This window comes from Electrophorus electricus, chromosome 6, assembly GCF_013358815.1.
Source record: "Electrophorus electricus isolate fEleEle1 chromosome 6, fEleEle1.pri, whole genome shotgun sequence".
Classification (NCBI taxonomy): Eukaryota; Metazoa; Chordata; class Actinopteri; order Gymnotiformes; family Gymnotidae; genus Electrophorus; species Electrophorus electricus.
The window spans coordinates 11,675,358-11,694,683 of NC_049540.1; the positions used below are offsets into that span (position 1 = coordinate 11,675,358).

Here is a 19,326-nt window from a genome sequence, read left to right on the forward strand (position 1 = left end):
CATTTTCTAGATGACTATCTATCATATAAAGACTTTTGTATATTGTTCTGCCAAAAGTAAGCCTATTCTCTTTTTTTAATTTATCACTAATTTAAATACCAGTCAGACCACGAACAAAGGCAATCTTATTTGCAGAATGCATAACGAGTTAATTTGTTAAAGGTTAGAAAGAGGTTAGCAAAGTGCACCCAGGGACATCTTTCAAGAGGTCCAATGCAGGAAACAGGGAAATTCATCTTCCATGCTGACAACAATGTACAATGATCTGATGAATAAAGGAATGCATTATTATGCTTGTACAGGAGATTCCCTTACCTTCTCTTTCTCCCTTTGAATGGTTTTTTCCACGTCACTCAGTTTAACATGAAGCTGATTGATCATCTCTAACTCTGCCTCCACTTGAGTTAACTCTGCCCTCCTCTCCCCCTGGAGCAAGGCCCTCTCCATCTCAGCCTGTGAAATGAGCAAAATGCACCTTACATTCTGATATTCACCTGATATTCAAAAAAATCTAATATTCCAAAGCTGCCTAATAATATTAAATTCACGATCAATCAAAACATAAAGCCACCTCCTTTTTATTTTATAGTTCACATTCTAATGAATTTCCAAATACATTCAATCTCTTCATTTAACTTTTAATTTTTCAAAAATATTCTACATATCCATGACCATATTCTCAATATTCTAATTACCATGTAATGTATTATTCCCCAATGCTAAGATTCTGCTGATTCTTATTAAATCTAATATTTATATCAGTCTCCTCATTAATATTCCACACATAATAGTAAACATATCTAACTAGTAAACATCCACTTCCATATGCGGTGCTCCTCAAAACAGATGAGTGAGCCAAGCTTGTTTACACTGGCGCAGAATCTTAAAATTATGTTTTAGACTCTAGACTTTTATAGTGCCATGATGTTGTGATAGCTCTTCTATTACTTCACAGATGAGCTCATGGCTTTAGGGCCCTCTGGCTCTAGCTTGGGTTCTAACATGGGTTCTCGCTGGCAGCGGATGTCCCACCTCCTGCCTGGAGTCCTGAAGCTGCTGCTCCAGTTCTGTGACACGGGCCTTCAGCTCATCCACATGAGCCAGAACTCTGAGCCGCTCCTCCACCAGATACGCGGCCTCCTGCTGGCCCAGACGTGCACTGTCCTCGTGCTGAGAGACAGAGAGACAGAAAAGAAAGAAGAGAGCGAGAGAGATACAGAGACAAATTGAAACACAGAGAATGACAGAGACCAACGGAAAGTCTGTAAAGTCATGTATGAAAGATTTTAGAGGTGCTATACAGTGGAGAGACAGCAGTGACTCAGTTATACAGATACTAGTGATTTTAGATTTAGGTTTAAAGCAGTATGAAATGTATATGTCTGTGTATTGTTGATTGTCTAAATGTGTGTGTGTGTGTGTGTGTGTGTGTGTGAGAGAGTGGGAGTGTGAGAGAGTGGGAGTGTATATGTGTGTGTTTGTGAGAGTGGGAGTGTGAGAGAGTGGGAGTGTGTGTGTGGGAGTGTGTGTGTGTGTGTGTGAGAGTGGGAGTGTGAGAGTGGGAGTGTGAGAGAGTGGGAGTGTGTGTGTCTCACCTCCTGGTGCTGGCTCTCAGTGCTGCTGCACTCCTCTTTCATGTTCTCCTCATCGCTCTCTCTCTGTCTGTGTGTGTGAGTGTGTGTCTGCTGGACTGCCACACCCACAGGGTCAGGGCAGGGTTGCTGGACAGGCCCCTCCTCCATGCCAGGGAACTGACCTGCCCTCCCCATCTCCGGGCCCCCTGGAAGGTCCCCCTTGTTATATTCTGCACACAGACTTAGGATTGTCTCTAGTCTCTGTCTCTCCTGTATACGTGCACACACACACACACACACACACACACACACACACACACACACACACACACACACACACACACACACACTTTGGAATCAGGGTGGTCTTAAAATGGTGTCCTGTGTAAATATACACCAATACAAACTAACAGGCAGAGACACTCTTCAGAATTCAGTCCAAAATCATCCCCTTTGACATAGCCAGATGCACACTGATCCTGTTATGTCTTCAGAAGCGCTGTTATGTCCTCGGAAGTCGGAACTTGTTGACTGAAATCTGATAAGAGCAGAATTCACCACTCCACACCACGACTTAACATGTAAACACTACTTAGAAGTGCGACATAAAGCATAACCCCACTAATAGCAAGCCACAGTGTCACAAATGACATCCACACAAACAGGCCAACATGCACATGACCACCTTGTTTGAACTCAGGGAATTCTTGGGCCTCATGGCAGCTGTGAGAAACCATGGACACACACAAACACACACTCACGCTTGAAGGCCAACTCGCTCCACCTTAGTGACGATCAATGACCCCCCAACTTGTGAACCCACATGACCTCCCACCCCTGCTGCAGTAGCCAGCTGCTACTGCCAATCTACATGTCACCAACAGTGACCATGTCCGTGTGTGTGCCTCTGTGTGTGCACACGTGTGTGTGTGTGTGTGTGTGTGTGTGTGTGTGTGTGTGTGTGTGCGTGCTTGAGCATGTTTTATTTAATCTCCAGCTCTCCCTTTAGAGCTTCTGATTCCCTTGCTTCGTTGCTCCTGCCTGCCGATCTGTGTGTGCGTGTCTGTGTGTGTGTGTGTCCTATTCTCTGGCTATGTCTCCCCTGCTCGGCGGTCTGCGTCTCTCTATGAACTGTCACTACGTTATTACACGTCACACAGTCAGCTGATGACAGCCGGAGCTCTGCGGCGACACTGGAGCTCCTGTATGGCTAAAAGAACACAGCAGGCCAGCCATGTTCTCACAGGAGTGGCACGGCGGAGACCCTTCTGGCTAACCTAATTAAAAAAATAAATGGTTCAAGAATTAGTTTACACGTGTTTAATTAACAGGGACATGTAGCTATTTAAGAGCGAAGGTCTGGGATTAAGTGTCACTGTGCCTGTTACCAGTGTCCTTGTGGATGGTAGCCTTTTTTAAAGCAGAGATATGTGTAATTGTAATGGCACGGAAGAGCCCTTGAGGCTTCTGGTTTATATGGTGAGCGTTTGGACAGCACCGCTCATTCGTGGGGCAAACTAGAAAAATGACAACGTTTTCATTTAATTTGGCCTACAGACCTGCTGCGACTGGAGTGAACCAACGGCAAGCGCCGCCCGTGAGAGTGGAGTAAAAGAGTGTCGATGAAAACTCAAAGGTGTCCCAGCGGACAGCTCATACCGCGGGCTTTACTGTGGAGTGTGTCAGCTGAAGGGTTCCGTCCAAAGTGTAAGTAAGTTTAGTGGTAGTAACTTTGAGGTGTACACATCGCTAATTAAAGCAGAACCTTTAATACAAGAACAAAGAACAGCTCTGGAGCCCAGAGGGTTAAAATCCACAAAGGCCACAAAGAGATTCACTGTGTCCAACCATCCAATTAGATTCGGACTGGGCTGAGTGATGTCTGCTCTAGAAGCGGTTGTTGAGGAGAGTCTGCTGCTGAAAAACAAGCAGGGATATCGCACTATTATATGATATTTATACATTTCACTGTGATCATTTCTTTTGTGACCTGAAAATTTGAGATCTTGAGATCAAGCGCACCGAGGTTCGAATGTTTGGATTCTTGCTTCAGAATAATCATGTCTGGAGGGGGTGCCAGTGGCACAGGACACAATCCCTACGTGTGTGAATATTCAAATTTGTAGCTTCACGAAACGCAACGTCGCTCTGCATGCAAACTCCCCTGGTTGCTTCTTCCCCTTGAACTGACAGCTCCTGTCGAAATGTCGCATATTGAACTGATCTGGAGTCAGCAGCCTCCCTGCTGCTCAGCAGAAACCACGCCGCTAGCCTCTTTATTGTTAAATGAATAGCAGTTCGTAAAAATTGAACGCTCGGATTCTCACACGCTCTCTTTCGTAAGAGGTCTTCCCTGTCGGGAGGAAGAAATGCTGAGAGCCCGGTGCTCGTAAACGCTGACTGCGGGGGTCGCTAAGCAACAGCATTCCTCTTAACAAAGAGAGTGTGAGCTCAGCTGGCGAGCCCGGTGAAGACACTTCTACCCAAACAAAAATGACAGGCGACGCATAAAATCATCCGTGCGCACCGCTCCGTCAGCGTTTGACACGCGCTTGGCCCCGGGGTCCTCCAGCAGGACACACAGGAGGGTGAGACGCCGGTTTTAAGTTCTCAGTGTGTTTGGGCTCGTTTCCAATCTCCTTAAGTATTAGACTTTTAGTGTTGGGGAGAGGCAGCCTAGCTAGCCAGCAGAGGAGGAGTAAACGCAAGGAGGATTTGAGATACCACTTTTCTCCAAATGCCTCTAAAGGGCAAACCAGTAAATGGCAGGCTTTCAATTACCCTCTATCTCTTACAAGCACCACATGCAGACACATCCACATATGAGCTCTGCTACAGACACGCACGTGGACAAACCAGCAGGGAGACACACAAACGGGCGCGCGCACAGAGCCCGAGGCGGCTGAGGGGAGACACTGAAGAGCGAGGACAAGACAGATGCTATCTGTCCTAAAGGAACTGATCCAGAGGCTGCATCTCTTGTTGAATTTTAGAAAATTTTAGTGCGACTATTTTTTTTAATGCAGGTCCTGGATCAGCTGTGAAAAACCTATCAGTAAAGACAAGCACAGAAAGCGGCTATGATGTCCCACGCATGATGAAAACATAATATGATGAGTGTATATTTCAAGAGTGTATATTTCAAAGGATTCTGCAGCATCTAAGCTTAAACTAAATGTCAAGTAATGATTAACAACAAAAACAAGTAAACAATGAAATGAATAAAGGCACTGATAGCTGGCACAAGAAAAACTGGTGACAGGCTGCCCTCTAGTGGTACATACAATGACCCGCATTTAGAGGCAGTCTTCTCAGTTTCCACGGTGACAGTCAAGAATAATAAGAAGTGACCTCCAATACCAAAGCGCCGTCTTAGGGCACAGAGCCACCATGGGACAGAAGTGAAAGAATGTATGCTACACTGGACTTTGATGTTGGGAGAGTGAGTGAGTGTGTGTGTGTGTGTGTGTGTGTGAGTGTGTGTGTGTGGTGGTGGGGGGGGGGAGCCTTTCATGACAATAAAGGCGGGGCAGAGCAGACAAGAGTGTTGCATCGGAGCACAGCACATGCATGGAGCCAAGCCAAGTGGGCCATGGCCCAGAATCTCTACTGATGCTTTCTCTCTAGATCTCACACACACGCACACACACACACGCACACACACGCACACACACGCACGCACACACACGCACACACACGCTCTGTGGATGCCTTTATCCTTCCCATCTCCATTTCACTCATCTTTCATTTTCTTACTTTGTTGCGGCCATTTGCTTGCCAGTGTTGCCATCCAAAATCATGACGGCAGACCGAAATACCAAAGTACCAGAGCGCTTTCGGCTCTTTTCCTCAGCTCTCGTTCTAATCTGTCGGTTTTCCTGTGCTCTGTTTGGTTCTGATCTGTCTGTTTTCCTGCGCTCTGTTTGGTTCTGATCTGTCTGTTTTCCTGCGCTCTGTTTGGTTCTGATCTGTCTGTTTTCCTGCGCTCTGTTTGGTTCTGATCTGTCGGTTTTCCTCTTTCTTCCTCTTGGCCATCCTCTCTCTCTAATCTAACAACCAGCTTATCCTCCACGCTGTGACGTCCGCGCCAAAGGCAGCCATCATAAGGATGGGCTTGAACGACACTAAATTAGAGCTCATATGATGTTACCAAAATACAAATAATATTCTACTAATAATTAGACTGAAACAACCACAACAGGACACTTTAAGCATGGGCCAGGTATTTTCTGAATGTGACTGTTTCAAATCAAGAACTGTGACAAAACTAAATGTTGTCCACTTATGGAAATAGTGGGGTCACCTATAACTGCCTACAATAGCACCACCTAGCCCGTTTAACCAGGTTACTGCATTTTCATGGGTCTGGTGTGCTCGGCGCAGCGTCTCCCTTGCTTGGATGCAAATATGGTTACATTTTCACTATGACAACAGTGACAGGCATGCCCCAAAGGAGACTACAGAATACAGTCTGCTGTAGTAAACCGAAAAGGCCTATTCTGCATTATTGTGAAATAACCCTGCTCTTTAAGCTCGTTACCGCAAAGGTCTGACGAGCCGTCAAGGCTGTTTCCAGAATGCTGATGGTTTTTCATGGAAAATTACTTCCTGCTTGTATTAATTTCACTGTTGTCCTGAAGGACTTGTGTCCTAAAATAGCTTTTCTAATGGGAATATGAGGAATGTGTCTCTGCCATGACAGCTGCTTGGCTGTACATAATTAGGGCTGTATGTGCATGCGTGTGTGCATGTGTACGTGTGTGTGTGTGTGTGTGTGGACTGTGGATTTTAGAACTGTATGGCTACATTTATAAACACAGGTAGAACAGCAGACATTGGAAGTAATAATGTACATGAATATTCATGAGCAATTTTCTTGAGGCGAGAAGAAAAATAAGAAAGTAGGTATCAAGAAGGGTGGCAACTGAAAAGACATCAGCGTATATAATGTGTGGAAAATTATAAGGTTACTGTTAGGGCGAGTGTACTTAAATAGATGAGAGGGATGTGTGTGTCAGTGTGTAGTATGAGACTTGCAGGCTGTTGGATAAATATAGCGTTTATATAGCCACACCCTGGGCCCATGCACTTTACAAGAGACTCAGGAATTTACACCAATCTGTTACTCTTGTCTTGCCTTAACTAGGAACCCTTCATCACCACCCACCACAGCAATGAAAACTCAACCTTAGTGTCTAAACCTCAGCCATCAACTTCCCTCTTTACAGACAGCCTTCGCATAGCCTAAAAACCCTCTTTGCAGTTGTTTTTTTCCCCCAATTTGCCTGTAATTTTAACTATATACTGGCCATTTAATGGACACCTCAGTTTGGAACAATTCCTTGATATATCCATGGACAGTCACTTGTGTGGGTTAAGGTAACTATCAGACACCCACCCCAACACCACCACACCCCCACAAACCCACCAGCCTCTCCATCTCTTGCTCCCTCATCCTCTCCTCCCGCTGCCTGCGATGGTACTCCAGCAGCTCGTCTTCGTTGTCGCTGATCTCCGAGATGCTGTTCTTGCGTTCTCGCGGGCGTGGCTGGATGGAGTTCTTCCTCTGGCTACGGGGACTGCTGAGGGGGGAGACCCTGGGCTGGGTGCTCAGGGCCGGGCTGAGTGTTGCTCCGACGGCCCCCAGACGGCCAGACATTGGGGAAGGGCTTCTGGTTCTTAGCCCCCTCGCTCCCGTCCCACCCCCTTCAGGCATGATTCGTCTGTGGAGCCGAGGGCTCTCAGGCACACTCTTCCCCGACTGGCTATGAGTGGTCAGGGGCACACCAGGTAAGGCTCCGGGTAGGACAGGGACTGCCTGCAGCCCGCGTCGCACAGTGGAGGGGCTGGGAGGCGGACGCTCTCGAGTTGGAGCTCCAGACTCCGGGCCTCGGCGGGCTGTCTGAGGGCTGTGTGGCGGGCAGAGCGTGCGTGAATGGGGCTGGGTGGACTGGATCCCCAAGTCTGCTGGAGAGGTCTCCTGGACTGAGGAGCCTGTGCTCGATCTAGGGCTAGAGGAGACTGGGGAAGAGATGGAGAGCCTCGCGCCATTCGGCCTGACGCTGTCTGTGGAGGCCGGCGAAGCCAAACCTGAGGAGGAACCAAGACGCATCCGCAGGCATTCCAGACCGCCCCGGGCCTGGATGTCGTGTTGCTGGACATGGCGGTTAGCTGTGGGGTTCAGCGGAGTCTCTGTCAAGGCCTTCCTGGAAAGCCTGGGACTTTCCTGAACCTTTGGTCCGCCACTACCGTTCCGGGATAACAACTGCCGTGGCTGGGGAACTGGGGCATGGGCCACATGGTGGTAGCTGGTCGAGGGGTAAGGTTCAGGAGGGTTACCGAGGTCTGCACGAGGCCCCAGGCCGCTGACACCTGAGGGAGATGATAGGGGAGAGAAAGGGGGAGTGGCATTTTCATAGCTGGAGGCAGCCGATGTGGTACCAGGGCTGACAGGAGGGGAGACAAGATGGGGGCCAGCCCCATTGAGCATGGGGTAGAGTGGGGACTGGGGGATGGGGAGGTGGGACAGCTTGCCGCACTCGGACGACGAGGCCTGGGAGTCGCTCATAGACAGGGAGTCCATGATATCCTGGAGGTCTTTCTCTATGGAGCGAACCAGAGTGCCATGGCCTGGATGAGCCCTCTCAGGGGGAACAGGCTGATCGGTCCCATTTAGCAGTCTATGAGTTTCTGTGGGAAGCACAGGAATTGGTTGTGTTCATATCAAATATCCAGTAATATTCATATATGCTATTCATATTAGCAAAGAGAGAGGGAACACAATCCCTAGAAAAACATGCTGACCACACACCGTCACTAGGAACAACCACATAAATAAACACACTCACACACACACACACTTAAGTAACTAAATCATGTTAAATATTTACTGTGTCTACTTAAAAACCTTCAACTAGTCATTTTGATTTGATTTGATTTCATGTCAAATGCATTTTCCAACCTGTAAATTTGACTTTCTTTCTCACTATGGCCAGCCAGAAAGAGCCACCCACCCCTACCACTTCCTTCACAAACATTCAAGCACACACACACACACACACACACACACACACACACATGCACTCACATATAACTACCCTACCTCTTTTTTCCTGTATGCGTGTGAGTGTGTGTGTGTGTGTGTCTGTCTGTCTGTCTCTCTCTCTCATACACACACGCACAGAAGGCGCTGGGTGTGGCCAGAAGGACCTCAGTACAAAGGTCAGAGCGAACAGAAGAGAATGGACCCTAAATTACGCCATGACTCATGGCCCTCACTCTGCCACTCTCCACCACACACACACACACACACACACACTACTTGCTACACTACTAACAGTGAACCTATTGTTGAATCAAGTCTCTGGACCTTCTGTTGTTTTCAAAAGTCTTAGTCTAAGAATCATATCTTCTGTCGAACATCTAGAAGGCTTGGTGATAAGTTGACAATCTTCCTCCTTAAAGGGAAATATTCATGATGCATTTGATGCACTGAATCAAATAAAAAGTTTAGAATCTCAGTGCTTATCCATTCTACTGGCTCTAGTCTTATTATGACTAAATAAAACAGTAGATGTCTGATGTCTGACCCTGCACCTGCCAGGTCAAGTCCTCAATGGCCTTGTTGTCTTCGTTGTGGTGACATCATGCAAACTCAGACATTCAACCTGGCTTTTGACTCAACAGAGACAAAGCCAAAGCCAAAGTTGAAAGGGCTTTCCAGTGCTTAGTCCAAGTGCCTGAGGCCAGTCAGACATTTACTCATCCAAGAACAGCTACTTGTGTCCTCACAGACCCTCTTCGTGTCCATGAATGGGCAAGCAGTCAATCGATTAAGGACTAATTAAATGTGAGTCAGTGCTGCGTTAAATGAGCCAAGCTAATTCTGGAATCCCCCCACACCACAGTATTTCTACATTAGCATTTGTTTTTCACAGGCTGGGTATTTTCCAGTCATCTAAATGTACCCCATTAAAGATCTCTCCATTTCGGGATCAAGGCTTCCATGCTCTCTTGCTTCCAAGATGGCACAGACATTTTTTTTTCTTAGGTGAGTTTCAGCTTACAACACTTGTACTGTGCTGGTAACGTGGACAATGAGTGCTGCAGAAAATCTGACGTTGCTGGGAACTGTAAACAGACAAATGTGCTCTGCATGCCCACATCGGGCTTGGAACTGGAAGGCTGTACCCGAGTGGCCTTTGTAGGTGCTGGCCGGCCCTCTCCCTCCTGCTGGCAGCATGCTCTTCATCCTGAGGGCCTCCTCGGGGTGGTTGAAACGGAAAAATGCAGACTGACCGAAACAAAGCATACACCCTGCACACAAGAGATGGGGAAAGGCAGAGTCATTAGCAAACACAAGTACGAGAAAGGAAGGCTGCACTATAAATTAATTGGCTGTTGGTGTTTTGTACTGAAAACACCATTTTTATTTTATTTATGCAATGTCCAAATCTCAAGTGGCTGCAAGATTTGGTTTGTAATTGCAAATGAAAGATTTGAAGTGTATTCATCGCTCATGTTTGTCTTTGAATAGGGAACATATAAAAATCAAGAGTACATGTCATGGAAATTAACTTTTTGAGGGTGTTCCAAGATGACGTGGTTGCTAGAGCTAAAATGAGACATTCTGTTGCCTTTGAACCCGAAACTGAGTTCTGCTTTCCACTCGCACAAAATCAAAAGGCCTGGTTTAGAATAGACTGAGAGCAGGTAAAGGTTAATGGGAAACATTTCCCTGTCAGATGGATGGTGTTTTGGAAACAGAGCAGATGTGCTATTGTCATGACTGTGTGTGCGCGTACATGTGTGCATGTGAAAGTCTACGATAACAGCTAATTCAAAAACGAGCGAGAAGTACACACGGGGTGATGAGAACCCCTCACCAGAGCTAGCGCTGTTCGGCACTGCTTAATTTCACATGATCCTACAACAAATTACAACTGAATTATATTATGAAGTCACTGTACATGTAAAAGGCACACAACTAAAATATCATCTTAACAGCAAATGTATTAAAAGAAGGAAAATGGAACATCATTAAAGATATCTCGCATAGAAAAACACACACAATGTACACACCCACCCTCATCCCACTTTCAATCATGCTACTTAGTGCTGCTGCATGTGAATAACGTCACAGTTGAATCGATAGTGGGTTTGTCAAACTGGCCGTGAATTATGACCCGTCTCCATTTCATAATGAATTCTGGCTGGTCTGCGGATGTACGCACAGTGACAGGGGAGACATAAATCACATCGTGGCTTCAAAGAACACCAGATATGAGCCTTCACACCTGCACAAACCATAAACGACTTCCATTTAACCCTGACGTACGGGAGTGATAAGTCTACTGGCCTGAATCATGGGATTAATTTTGCCTTCATAACAATGCAATTCATATTCAGAGCATGTCCTGACCTATCTTTGCATCTCACTGCAAATTAGTATCGACGCCTTCTTTCTTTGATTAATTATTTCTAAAAATACGCTTATATTAGGCCTATATCTCTAAACGGTATCATATTCATGACATCAAGGTCACAATCCAGCCCAGCTCAACGCAACACTGACGGAGTTATGTTGTAGCTAAACTTTCTGTAGCCTAATACATGTTACACAAACACTGTGAAATTAGGTCATCTCTCTGAGTCACTCTGCTTTCACACAGATCGAATGCCGCCTTCTCTTCTGGACATTCAGCTTGCGTAAATACACACAAAACAGCTAAAGCAAAAGGAGGCCCATCACCAGTATGCCACTCTCATATAGCACACCAGTCGTCGCCGTTGTTGGACTGAGGGTGGGGTGGGGGGGTTAATTGTGGATATTGTGTGTTTTCACAGTGGTGGCATAAAACCAGCAGCGTTCGGATTGAAATAACATCTACTTCAAACATCTACTTTAGTATTTACTGTGTAGGTTATACTTCATATGTAGTCACAGATGTTGAGACACAAAGCAACAAACCAAAGATTATGCACAAAACATAAGTAACAAATATATTAACTGGTTATAAGCAATGTGATAAATCCAAAAGTCACTAGTCTAGTATTATCATCAAAAGCTAACAAGAATACAAACCATATGGAAAATAATATTTGTTATTCCAACAAATACCTACCTACCGAAAATGATTAACAAAGTAAGCTATTATCTTGGAAAACAGTTTCAAAGCTTTTTAAAAAGTCGCATGAAAGCAACAACAAAAGATTCAGGAAACTGAAGTTCAATTAGCCTACGTTTCACACAGTAGTTCAACAGTTTTCGAAACACCTACATTTATATCCAGTCGTGTCGGATATTATCCAGCGTCAAAGACGCTATCCTTTAGGGGCGAAATATCCCAAACCTTTTTCAATAGTCCTTGCTGTTTGTGACAGACCGCTCGCTCTAATGTGTGCCGCTGTGAGTCTTTGTAATGGTAATGTCAACTGCTGCGTCTTCACGGTCCACTTATTGACTTTTCTTTTATACAAAACTCAGCAGATGTCCACCTGCCTAATTGTTACACAAGCCAAGCCCAACTAAAGAGAAGAACAGAGAAGAACAGAGAAGAAAGCGGACGAAAAAGATGCGGCTTCACGTGTGCGCGTGCTCCCACAATAATAATCCACCGGCATCAACTTCTGAGAAGAAGTCGGCCCTGGCCTGAAGACAGACACACTTGACTTAAAGCGAATGAAAATACACCCAAAACAATTCGGCTTGTCCAAACAGAGTCGCGTTTCACACTCGGCCTGACGACCAGAAAGTCTGGTTGTGAGCGGCGCGTAGAACAGCTGTGACAGCATCGGCTGTCTCTGCTATTAGCGATATTATTGTCGTGCACAGCGTGAGAGCAGGGGGCGGTTGCCAAGCTGTTGAATACGATTAACACCCTCAGTTTTTTATGTTTTTTATATGCGAACGAACCTACTCGGATATACATACAACTCAGCATGGAGGAGGATTTGTTTATCTTATGAAAGAGATACGCGCTAATAATTTTGATTTAGACGAGAAGGGATATATACGCACGAGAAGAGGATGCTTGAAGACTTAATCACACACAGGGTAAACCAACCAGTTACATTTGAAGTCCCACTGCATCGACAGTCCATACAGATCAATGACATTCTAAATTGAGCAGCCTTACATGGACGGAGATTGTAGTAAAGTCTATAAAGTTTCAAGGAAAGAACAAACACTATTATCATGGCTTGTCGTGGTCTACAGCATGTTTTCTGTTCCATATTTCATACAAAATAACTTATTTGTTTAAATTAATACAAAGACTTGTTCATCTCTGATGAGAACAGGTACTGAAATTGTGGTATTTTGCCTAAAACTATATTTATTTGACTATACCTGTTAATTTACTGTCCTCAGGATTATAGCAAAATAAAGACTCAGACCCATATTAGGGATCCATCATTTTTCTAGATGAGATGAAGTCAGAAAACAGAAAGGTCACATTCACATTTCTATCAGCTGTTTTGAAATTTTAAATTAATTTTAGTAATTTTAGTTACCAATTAATATATATACACATATATTTAAATTACATTTTTCTAACACTCAGAGTTCTCTTAGAGGCCTGAGAATTTGAGGGTGCGGTTTTTGTTTTTCTCTTCCCAGGATCATGATCTTCTGAAATGAGACTGATGTCATTCCTGGGATCTGTTGGAGCGAATCCTCCACCTTAGGGGTCACAGACCCAAGCGACACCATGGCTGTCACCTTCTTTATTCTCTATTTCTTCTTTCAGTCCATGGTATTTTTCCAGCTTCTCATATTAAGATGTATATGTTATATTATATTACCTATCATATAAAACATTATATTATGTTATATATATGTTATACACATATATTTTTAGAGTTTGCTTTCAGTCTAGGGCATCTACTGTGGCCTTGTGTGCTCACATAAAGTGCAAAAGATTTGACTGTTTGTAATTGGGGTGGGGGTGATCATTTCTGGAAATAGGACTGCAACCACAACATTATTTTCCCTAGGACAGACAAGCCCCTGTCATATCTGTAGTGCGTGTACCTTGCGAGAGACGTGTGGGCTTTGAGACTGCGACACCGTCCACAGAGCACAGATTGCCACAGGGGAAGAGAGTGATGGCCCCCACCAGGTTCTCAACGTAGCAGTGCAGTTCTGCCACTCCCGGACCCTGGATGTTGATGTCTGTGTTCCCGTGGCCAAGAGTAGTCTTCCCTGTATTCAGGAGCAAGGAATTTGTCTTTTGTCATCGCTTGGCACAATAAAGGGTGAATAATTTATAACAGTTTAGTCTTGATATACAAAATGCTTTTCCTCTGAAAAAAAAAAAAAGCTCATTTAAATCAGTTACATTCTGCCAAAATACTGTGGCTATTTTGTCAGAAACTGAGAATAATGGAGTATACCACAAGCACAGAGAGTGGCTGTAATTGCTGATGCATTATTCTTGCTCTTCCAAACTGACTTTGACTAGAAGAGACAGACTGGCCAGCTCCCCTCCTTTCTGTGACCATAAGCCTGGGACTCTGTGACTGTGTCTGACCCTAAGGAGAACTGTCCCCTGTATTGGTGTTAGTACATTGGGTGTTTTTGCTTGGTTCATGTGTGAGAAATCTTGAATTTAATTTCCCTCAAGCATTACATTTTTTTTCCTTTAAGTAATGACAAAAACATGAATATATACAGTGTATATATGGGAGAGGACAACAGGGGTTGCAAATTGGAACATGGCCCTATAGTTTTCCCTCCTGCTCTAAAGGACTATACTAAATCAAAGTATGTATCCAAGAATATTTACCTAAAATTAAAGGCAATGAAGGATACCCCCTTTAAAATTCAATAAGTACTCTTGGCAGAGAACATCTCTTGGTCTGTCAATTAACATCTGGTTAATTTTATCCTCCTGTATGCATTCATATAGTAGATGAGATGAGTTCAACTGATGAGATGAGCTCAAGGTCTAACTTTGCAGAATATGAACTGGGCAAGTCAGTTAAGTGATGCAGAACATTTGGCACCCCACTCCCTTTAAACGCATTCCCCAACTCCCCCTACACGCATGCCCCCACTCCCCTTACACGCATGCCCCAACTCCCCCTACACGCATGCCCCCACTCCCCTTACACGCATGCCCCCACTCCCCTTACACGCATGCCCCCACTCCCCCTACACGCATGCCCCCACTCCCTTCAAACGCATTCCCCAACTCCCCCTACACGCATGCCCCCACTCCCCTTACACGCATGCCCCCACTCCCCCTACACGCATGCCCCCACTCCCCCTACACGCATGCCCCCACTCCCCCTACACGCATGCCCCCACTCCCCTTACACGCATGCCCCCACTCCCCCTACATGCATGCTCCCATTTCCACTGCAAGCATACTTCCATACTCAAAGACAGGGTAGGGAGAGTCCTCCACTTGTCATTGTTTGAATGATGAGATGCTATATAGCTGAGCTATGAATACAGCAAAGGAGACAGCCTACTGCTCACTTAGACCCCCCACTTATTAATACACATGCACACGTACACACACACACACACACACACACACACACCGACACACACACATGCCCTCACTCTCCGGTAGCTTCCATCACCAGCTTGGCCAGTAGCCAAGGCACGTATATGGAGAGGGCAGAGTCTGAAGCAATAATGGAAGTGCAGGGGGGGGCATTTAGGTTGAGGCCAACATAGAGGGATCTATTGAACGCAGTGAAATGGCCACTCTCCGTCGTACTTCACCTAATGGAATGAGTGCATATTTCACATAATCCTTCTAATCTACTAATCTATAGATACATTATTGAAACAATACAGTGGTGTTGACCTAAAATATACATGCGCCAACCTGTGTACTTAAAAGGCAAACCAAGTGAGCACATGATTGAAATCTTTCTCTGGCTGACATAAGGGTACGTTGTTTTGAGCTAGTGTAGGCAAAATAAAGCACTCACCTTCTGGTAAGGGCAACAGTGTGATGGCTGTGCTTAGACGTCCACTTCCCAAACTGACCAGATGAGGGCGCTCTGCTTGGACTTTGAGGGTCTTGCCGGTCTCAATCAGGTCCAGTGGGGTACTCTGAGCAACAAAGACATATTCATGTTTATAATAGTCCAAGTTATATGAGCAGTTAGTTGCAATCCCTTTGGTGGTGATGAAACTGAATGTCAAACACCAACACTCTTTGACAGTTCAATGTACAAAGTGATATACCCTCCACCAATGAAACCTACCTGATATAATATAGCCTATGCCATGTGGATTCAGTCTGCTCTGCAGAATAGTGTCTACTGATGTCCTATTATAATGGCGGTCCAGAAGCCCTACCAGAGTGACCTGCTCTCTTTCGGATGACTTCTCCCAGTGCCCTAAACTGGATTAAGCCCATTCCATTAGGTTCATGTATTAAAGCATGGCTGGGCTAATAGGCTAAAAGGGCTAATGTATTTAGTTCCACCAGGTACAGCCGCGCATGCAGAGAGGCTAACAAGATTTAGCTGCTATGTGAAAGGCAAAGGAGAAACAATCCATACATGAACATTTTCAAAGTCACAGCCCGAGGTCATCAAGGGTAGCAAGGGAACGATTTCCACAAACACATCCTTTTAAGGTTAATGAGACATGGTTTTAATGTGGAATAATGGAGCAGAATGGCAGTGGTTTTTAACATTTAATTTTTTGATGTCCATTGAACAAAAAAATAATCAGTTTGGAAACAAATTTTTAAATATGTCGGTTTTAGACAACATATTGTATAGGACAGTGAACGTTCAAAAGAAATGAAGGCAACTACATAGAAACTACTCCCAGTTTGTGGCCTCTGCATTCCCGCACAGATGGAATGACTATGAAAGAGCTATCTGTGAGGTTATTTCTTCTATGTCATCATAACTGCAACCAGTGAGTCAGCATGACGGAGCTAATCAAAGCTTTTCAAAACCTATCATCTCTACTGAGACATGAGTCTACATCTAAACCAATGGAGCCAAGGATATCTGGGTCTGGACTGAAGACCTCCATTCATGCTGATCTAGAACCTGCTCTCACTACTCGACCATTACAAAAGAAATGGCAAAACTGCTCTCGGTTCATTGTGAGCTGCCAGCAATGTACATCTCCCTTTGCAAGCCAAAAGGTCTGTTTGAGTGTTCATATCTTCCTGTGTCATCTCCCTGGTACTACTTATAAAGCCATTTAAATGCATTTATTGTCCACTAACATTTCTTTCACCAGGCACATTGTGCCTCCTGTGACCCGTAACCACATTTAAGAGCTTAAAGTGTATGATTTTTGTCTGTAACTGTCACTGTTTGTTTTATCTGGCCTGGGTCATCTGCACTGGGAATGTCAAATTAAAAAAAACATGTCCGGTCATGGCCAGCATGTCTGGAAGTGCTGGTGTCAAACAGTGGGCTATGCTAAGACAAAGACCTAACCGGAAACATTTAGTAACTGATGTCAAGGCTAATCATCACATCTCATTCTTTTTTGACGCTCCAAGGTGGATCTGAGGTTCTCCTTTGTTATCATGTATTTTAGATGTGATTTGTTGTTTTTCTTTAATACATTATTGCTATGGTATTACAGATATTTGGTCCCCTCAGGTAACTCACCTGTAGTACCTGATGCGTCTGGCGGCCATGTTCACGAATGTTGCAATTCAGCCTGTCCATGTCAGTTGTGTTATGGCTCACTTCATCACACTCATAAGAATCCTGGTGCAAATTCAGGATAGTGAGGATAACAGACAGAAAGAGTGAGAGAGAGTGAAAGAGAGAGAAACAAGACAGGGCTTTGTTACAACCAAATACTAATTTGTTCATTTACAGGCTCATTTCATTGCTCATTTAAAGCTCATTTACCCCTTATGTAGTCTCTTATTACTGTATTTTTGTAATGTATATTTTCCTCATAAAAAAGAACAGATTTATGATCAAACCCTGGCATTAATTCATGGATGACATGAAATGATGTAAACTTCCTTATGATGACGCACAGTTATCCAAGCACGATCCATTCTCAGGTGAGCAGACTCTAGACCAAATGCAAAGGGCCACCTGGCAAAAGATCAGTGCTTTTAATAATTCAGGATCTTTGATCACCTTTTTTACTGGGTTATTTTAGAAAAACAATGCCACATGGACGACTGCTTGCTTCAGACCGCAGGCCATGCTAACACATCTGCTCCCAGACTAGACGTGACTGGACGTCGAGATGGGTCACTGCGTGTGATTCAGTTGCTACGCGCGGCGTGAATCAGTGTGAGTCATCGCAGGCACATATGCCTGGAACAGCCTGGGCTGTGGTGCAGACATGGTCACGTGAGGGTATAAATAAGCAGGTGGAGCCCCTCAGGTCAGTAGATATTTCAGCAGACGCATCACAACAGATCAGTCATCTCAGCGCATCCCCCCCCCCCACACACACACACAGAGTTATGCAAATGTGTATGAAAAAGCGCAGGGGGAAATCACAGACAGGTGACATTCTAGGTGTGTGTGTGTGTGTGAGACAATTACAACATGCAGCTACAGGCAGCGAAAGAACAGACAATGACATTGATCTAGCTGACAGTGATAAGACTTCATTACCTGGTCTGATTACTGAGCACCCCACTGCCCTCCGTCACGATCTCCAGCAGTGGCAGACAGACGCTCCAATCCCTTTGGTAAGGTGTGAAATGTTATCCGAAAGTTCACACAAGAGCCAAGGAAAACTTTCGAACGGCATGGAACCTATGTGTTGGCATGCACAGCCAGGGGAGCCAGAGGAGCGTGACGCGTCGCTTCCGAGCACTAGCAAAGACAGGCTGGCTACAGGACGTGAATAATAATGTGTGGAGATATTGGAGAATAACATGAAAAAAGGCACCTGTTAAAAACCCACACACAAAGATTCCCATGGCAGCTCTGCCAGTCTGGCTGCTCTGTCACGTTCCACTTTCCCTATTTTCAGTCCCCAGATCTGTTCAGGACAGGCATGGAGTGGCTTGTGTGTGTCTCTCACAGTGGCATTCTGTGTTGATCATGCGGTCTCAGAGAGCTAGTGACACAGAGCGGAAGGAGGAAGGGGGAGCTGGCCATGCGCAAGGTGCTCAGTCTCCACAGAGCTCATACTGCTGACAGCATGACAGCAGACAGCATGGCCGTGCATGGTCTAATACAGGGCACAGATAAGGATAAATGCAAAACCAGCATCACCACACACTCACTCACTCAAACACAAACATATACACTCACAAACACACTCATGCACTCAAAAACACTCATGCACACAAAGAAATACATGCAGACACACACTTTCACACGCTCACACTCACCCTGACAGCAGACACACACACACACACACACACACACACACAAACACACAGGTAATGGTAAATAAAAACTGGGCAGGAAAGTAGTCTGTGATTTAGTCAGATTGTTTATCTCTGCATGACTCTCTACACAAACAAGTAAACAAAAACAGGCACGCAGTCTTGCAGAGCCAAGGGGCCACGGCTGGCCAGGCTAAATGGAGCGCCATGCTACTGAAACGTGTCATTAAGTCGTCAACTATGCCACCGTGTCCTGGCCCTTGCAGTAGAAAATAGCCTAACCACAGAGCGTTCTCCACAGGGCTCCTCTTACACGGGTTATAATCACACACACACACACAGCACCGCAGTATATTAGGGTTACAGAGGAAACCGCAGTGGGAAAATATAGCAAATGTAAAAGTCCAAAGTAAGAACGTGGCATGAAGGATCCCAGTCAG

The 19,326-nt window shown here is 45.1% G+C and overlaps 1 protein-coding gene across 15 annotated transcripts in view; it reads right to left on the reverse strand.

Moving 5' to 3' along the window:
* Positions 1 to 19,326, reverse strand: part of phldb1a (pleckstrin homology-like domain, family B, member 1a) — a 42,036-nt gene that overhangs the window by 14,214 nt on the left and 8,496 nt on the right. For 10 of the 15 annotated variants that reach the window (XM_035526919.1, XM_026998448.2, XM_026998447.2 and 7 more), the window contains exons 2-9: positions 17,184 to 17,285; positions 15,525 to 15,648; positions 13,609 to 13,779; positions 9,765 to 9,890; positions 7,003 to 8,264; positions 1,596 to 1,844; positions 1,033 to 1,170; positions 316 to 453 (exon numbers count right to left, since the gene is read on the reverse strand). In XM_035526919.1, the coding sequence (XP_035382812.1) occupies positions 316 to 453; positions 1,033 to 1,170; positions 1,596 to 1,844; positions 7,003 to 8,264; positions 9,765 to 9,890; positions 13,609 to 13,779; positions 15,525 to 15,648; positions 17,184 to 17,285 (2,310 nt within the window). Of the gene's footprint in view, positions 1 to 315; positions 454 to 1,032; positions 1,171 to 1,595; positions 1,845 to 7,002; positions 8,265 to 9,764; positions 9,891 to 11,854; positions 12,295 to 13,608; positions 13,780 to 15,524; positions 15,649 to 17,183; positions 17,286 to 17,566; positions 17,628 to 18,161; positions 18,814 to 19,326 lie in introns of those variants that run through there. The other 5 variants (XM_026998437.2, XM_026998438.2, XM_035526922.1 and 2 more) reach the window with 5 other exon arrangements.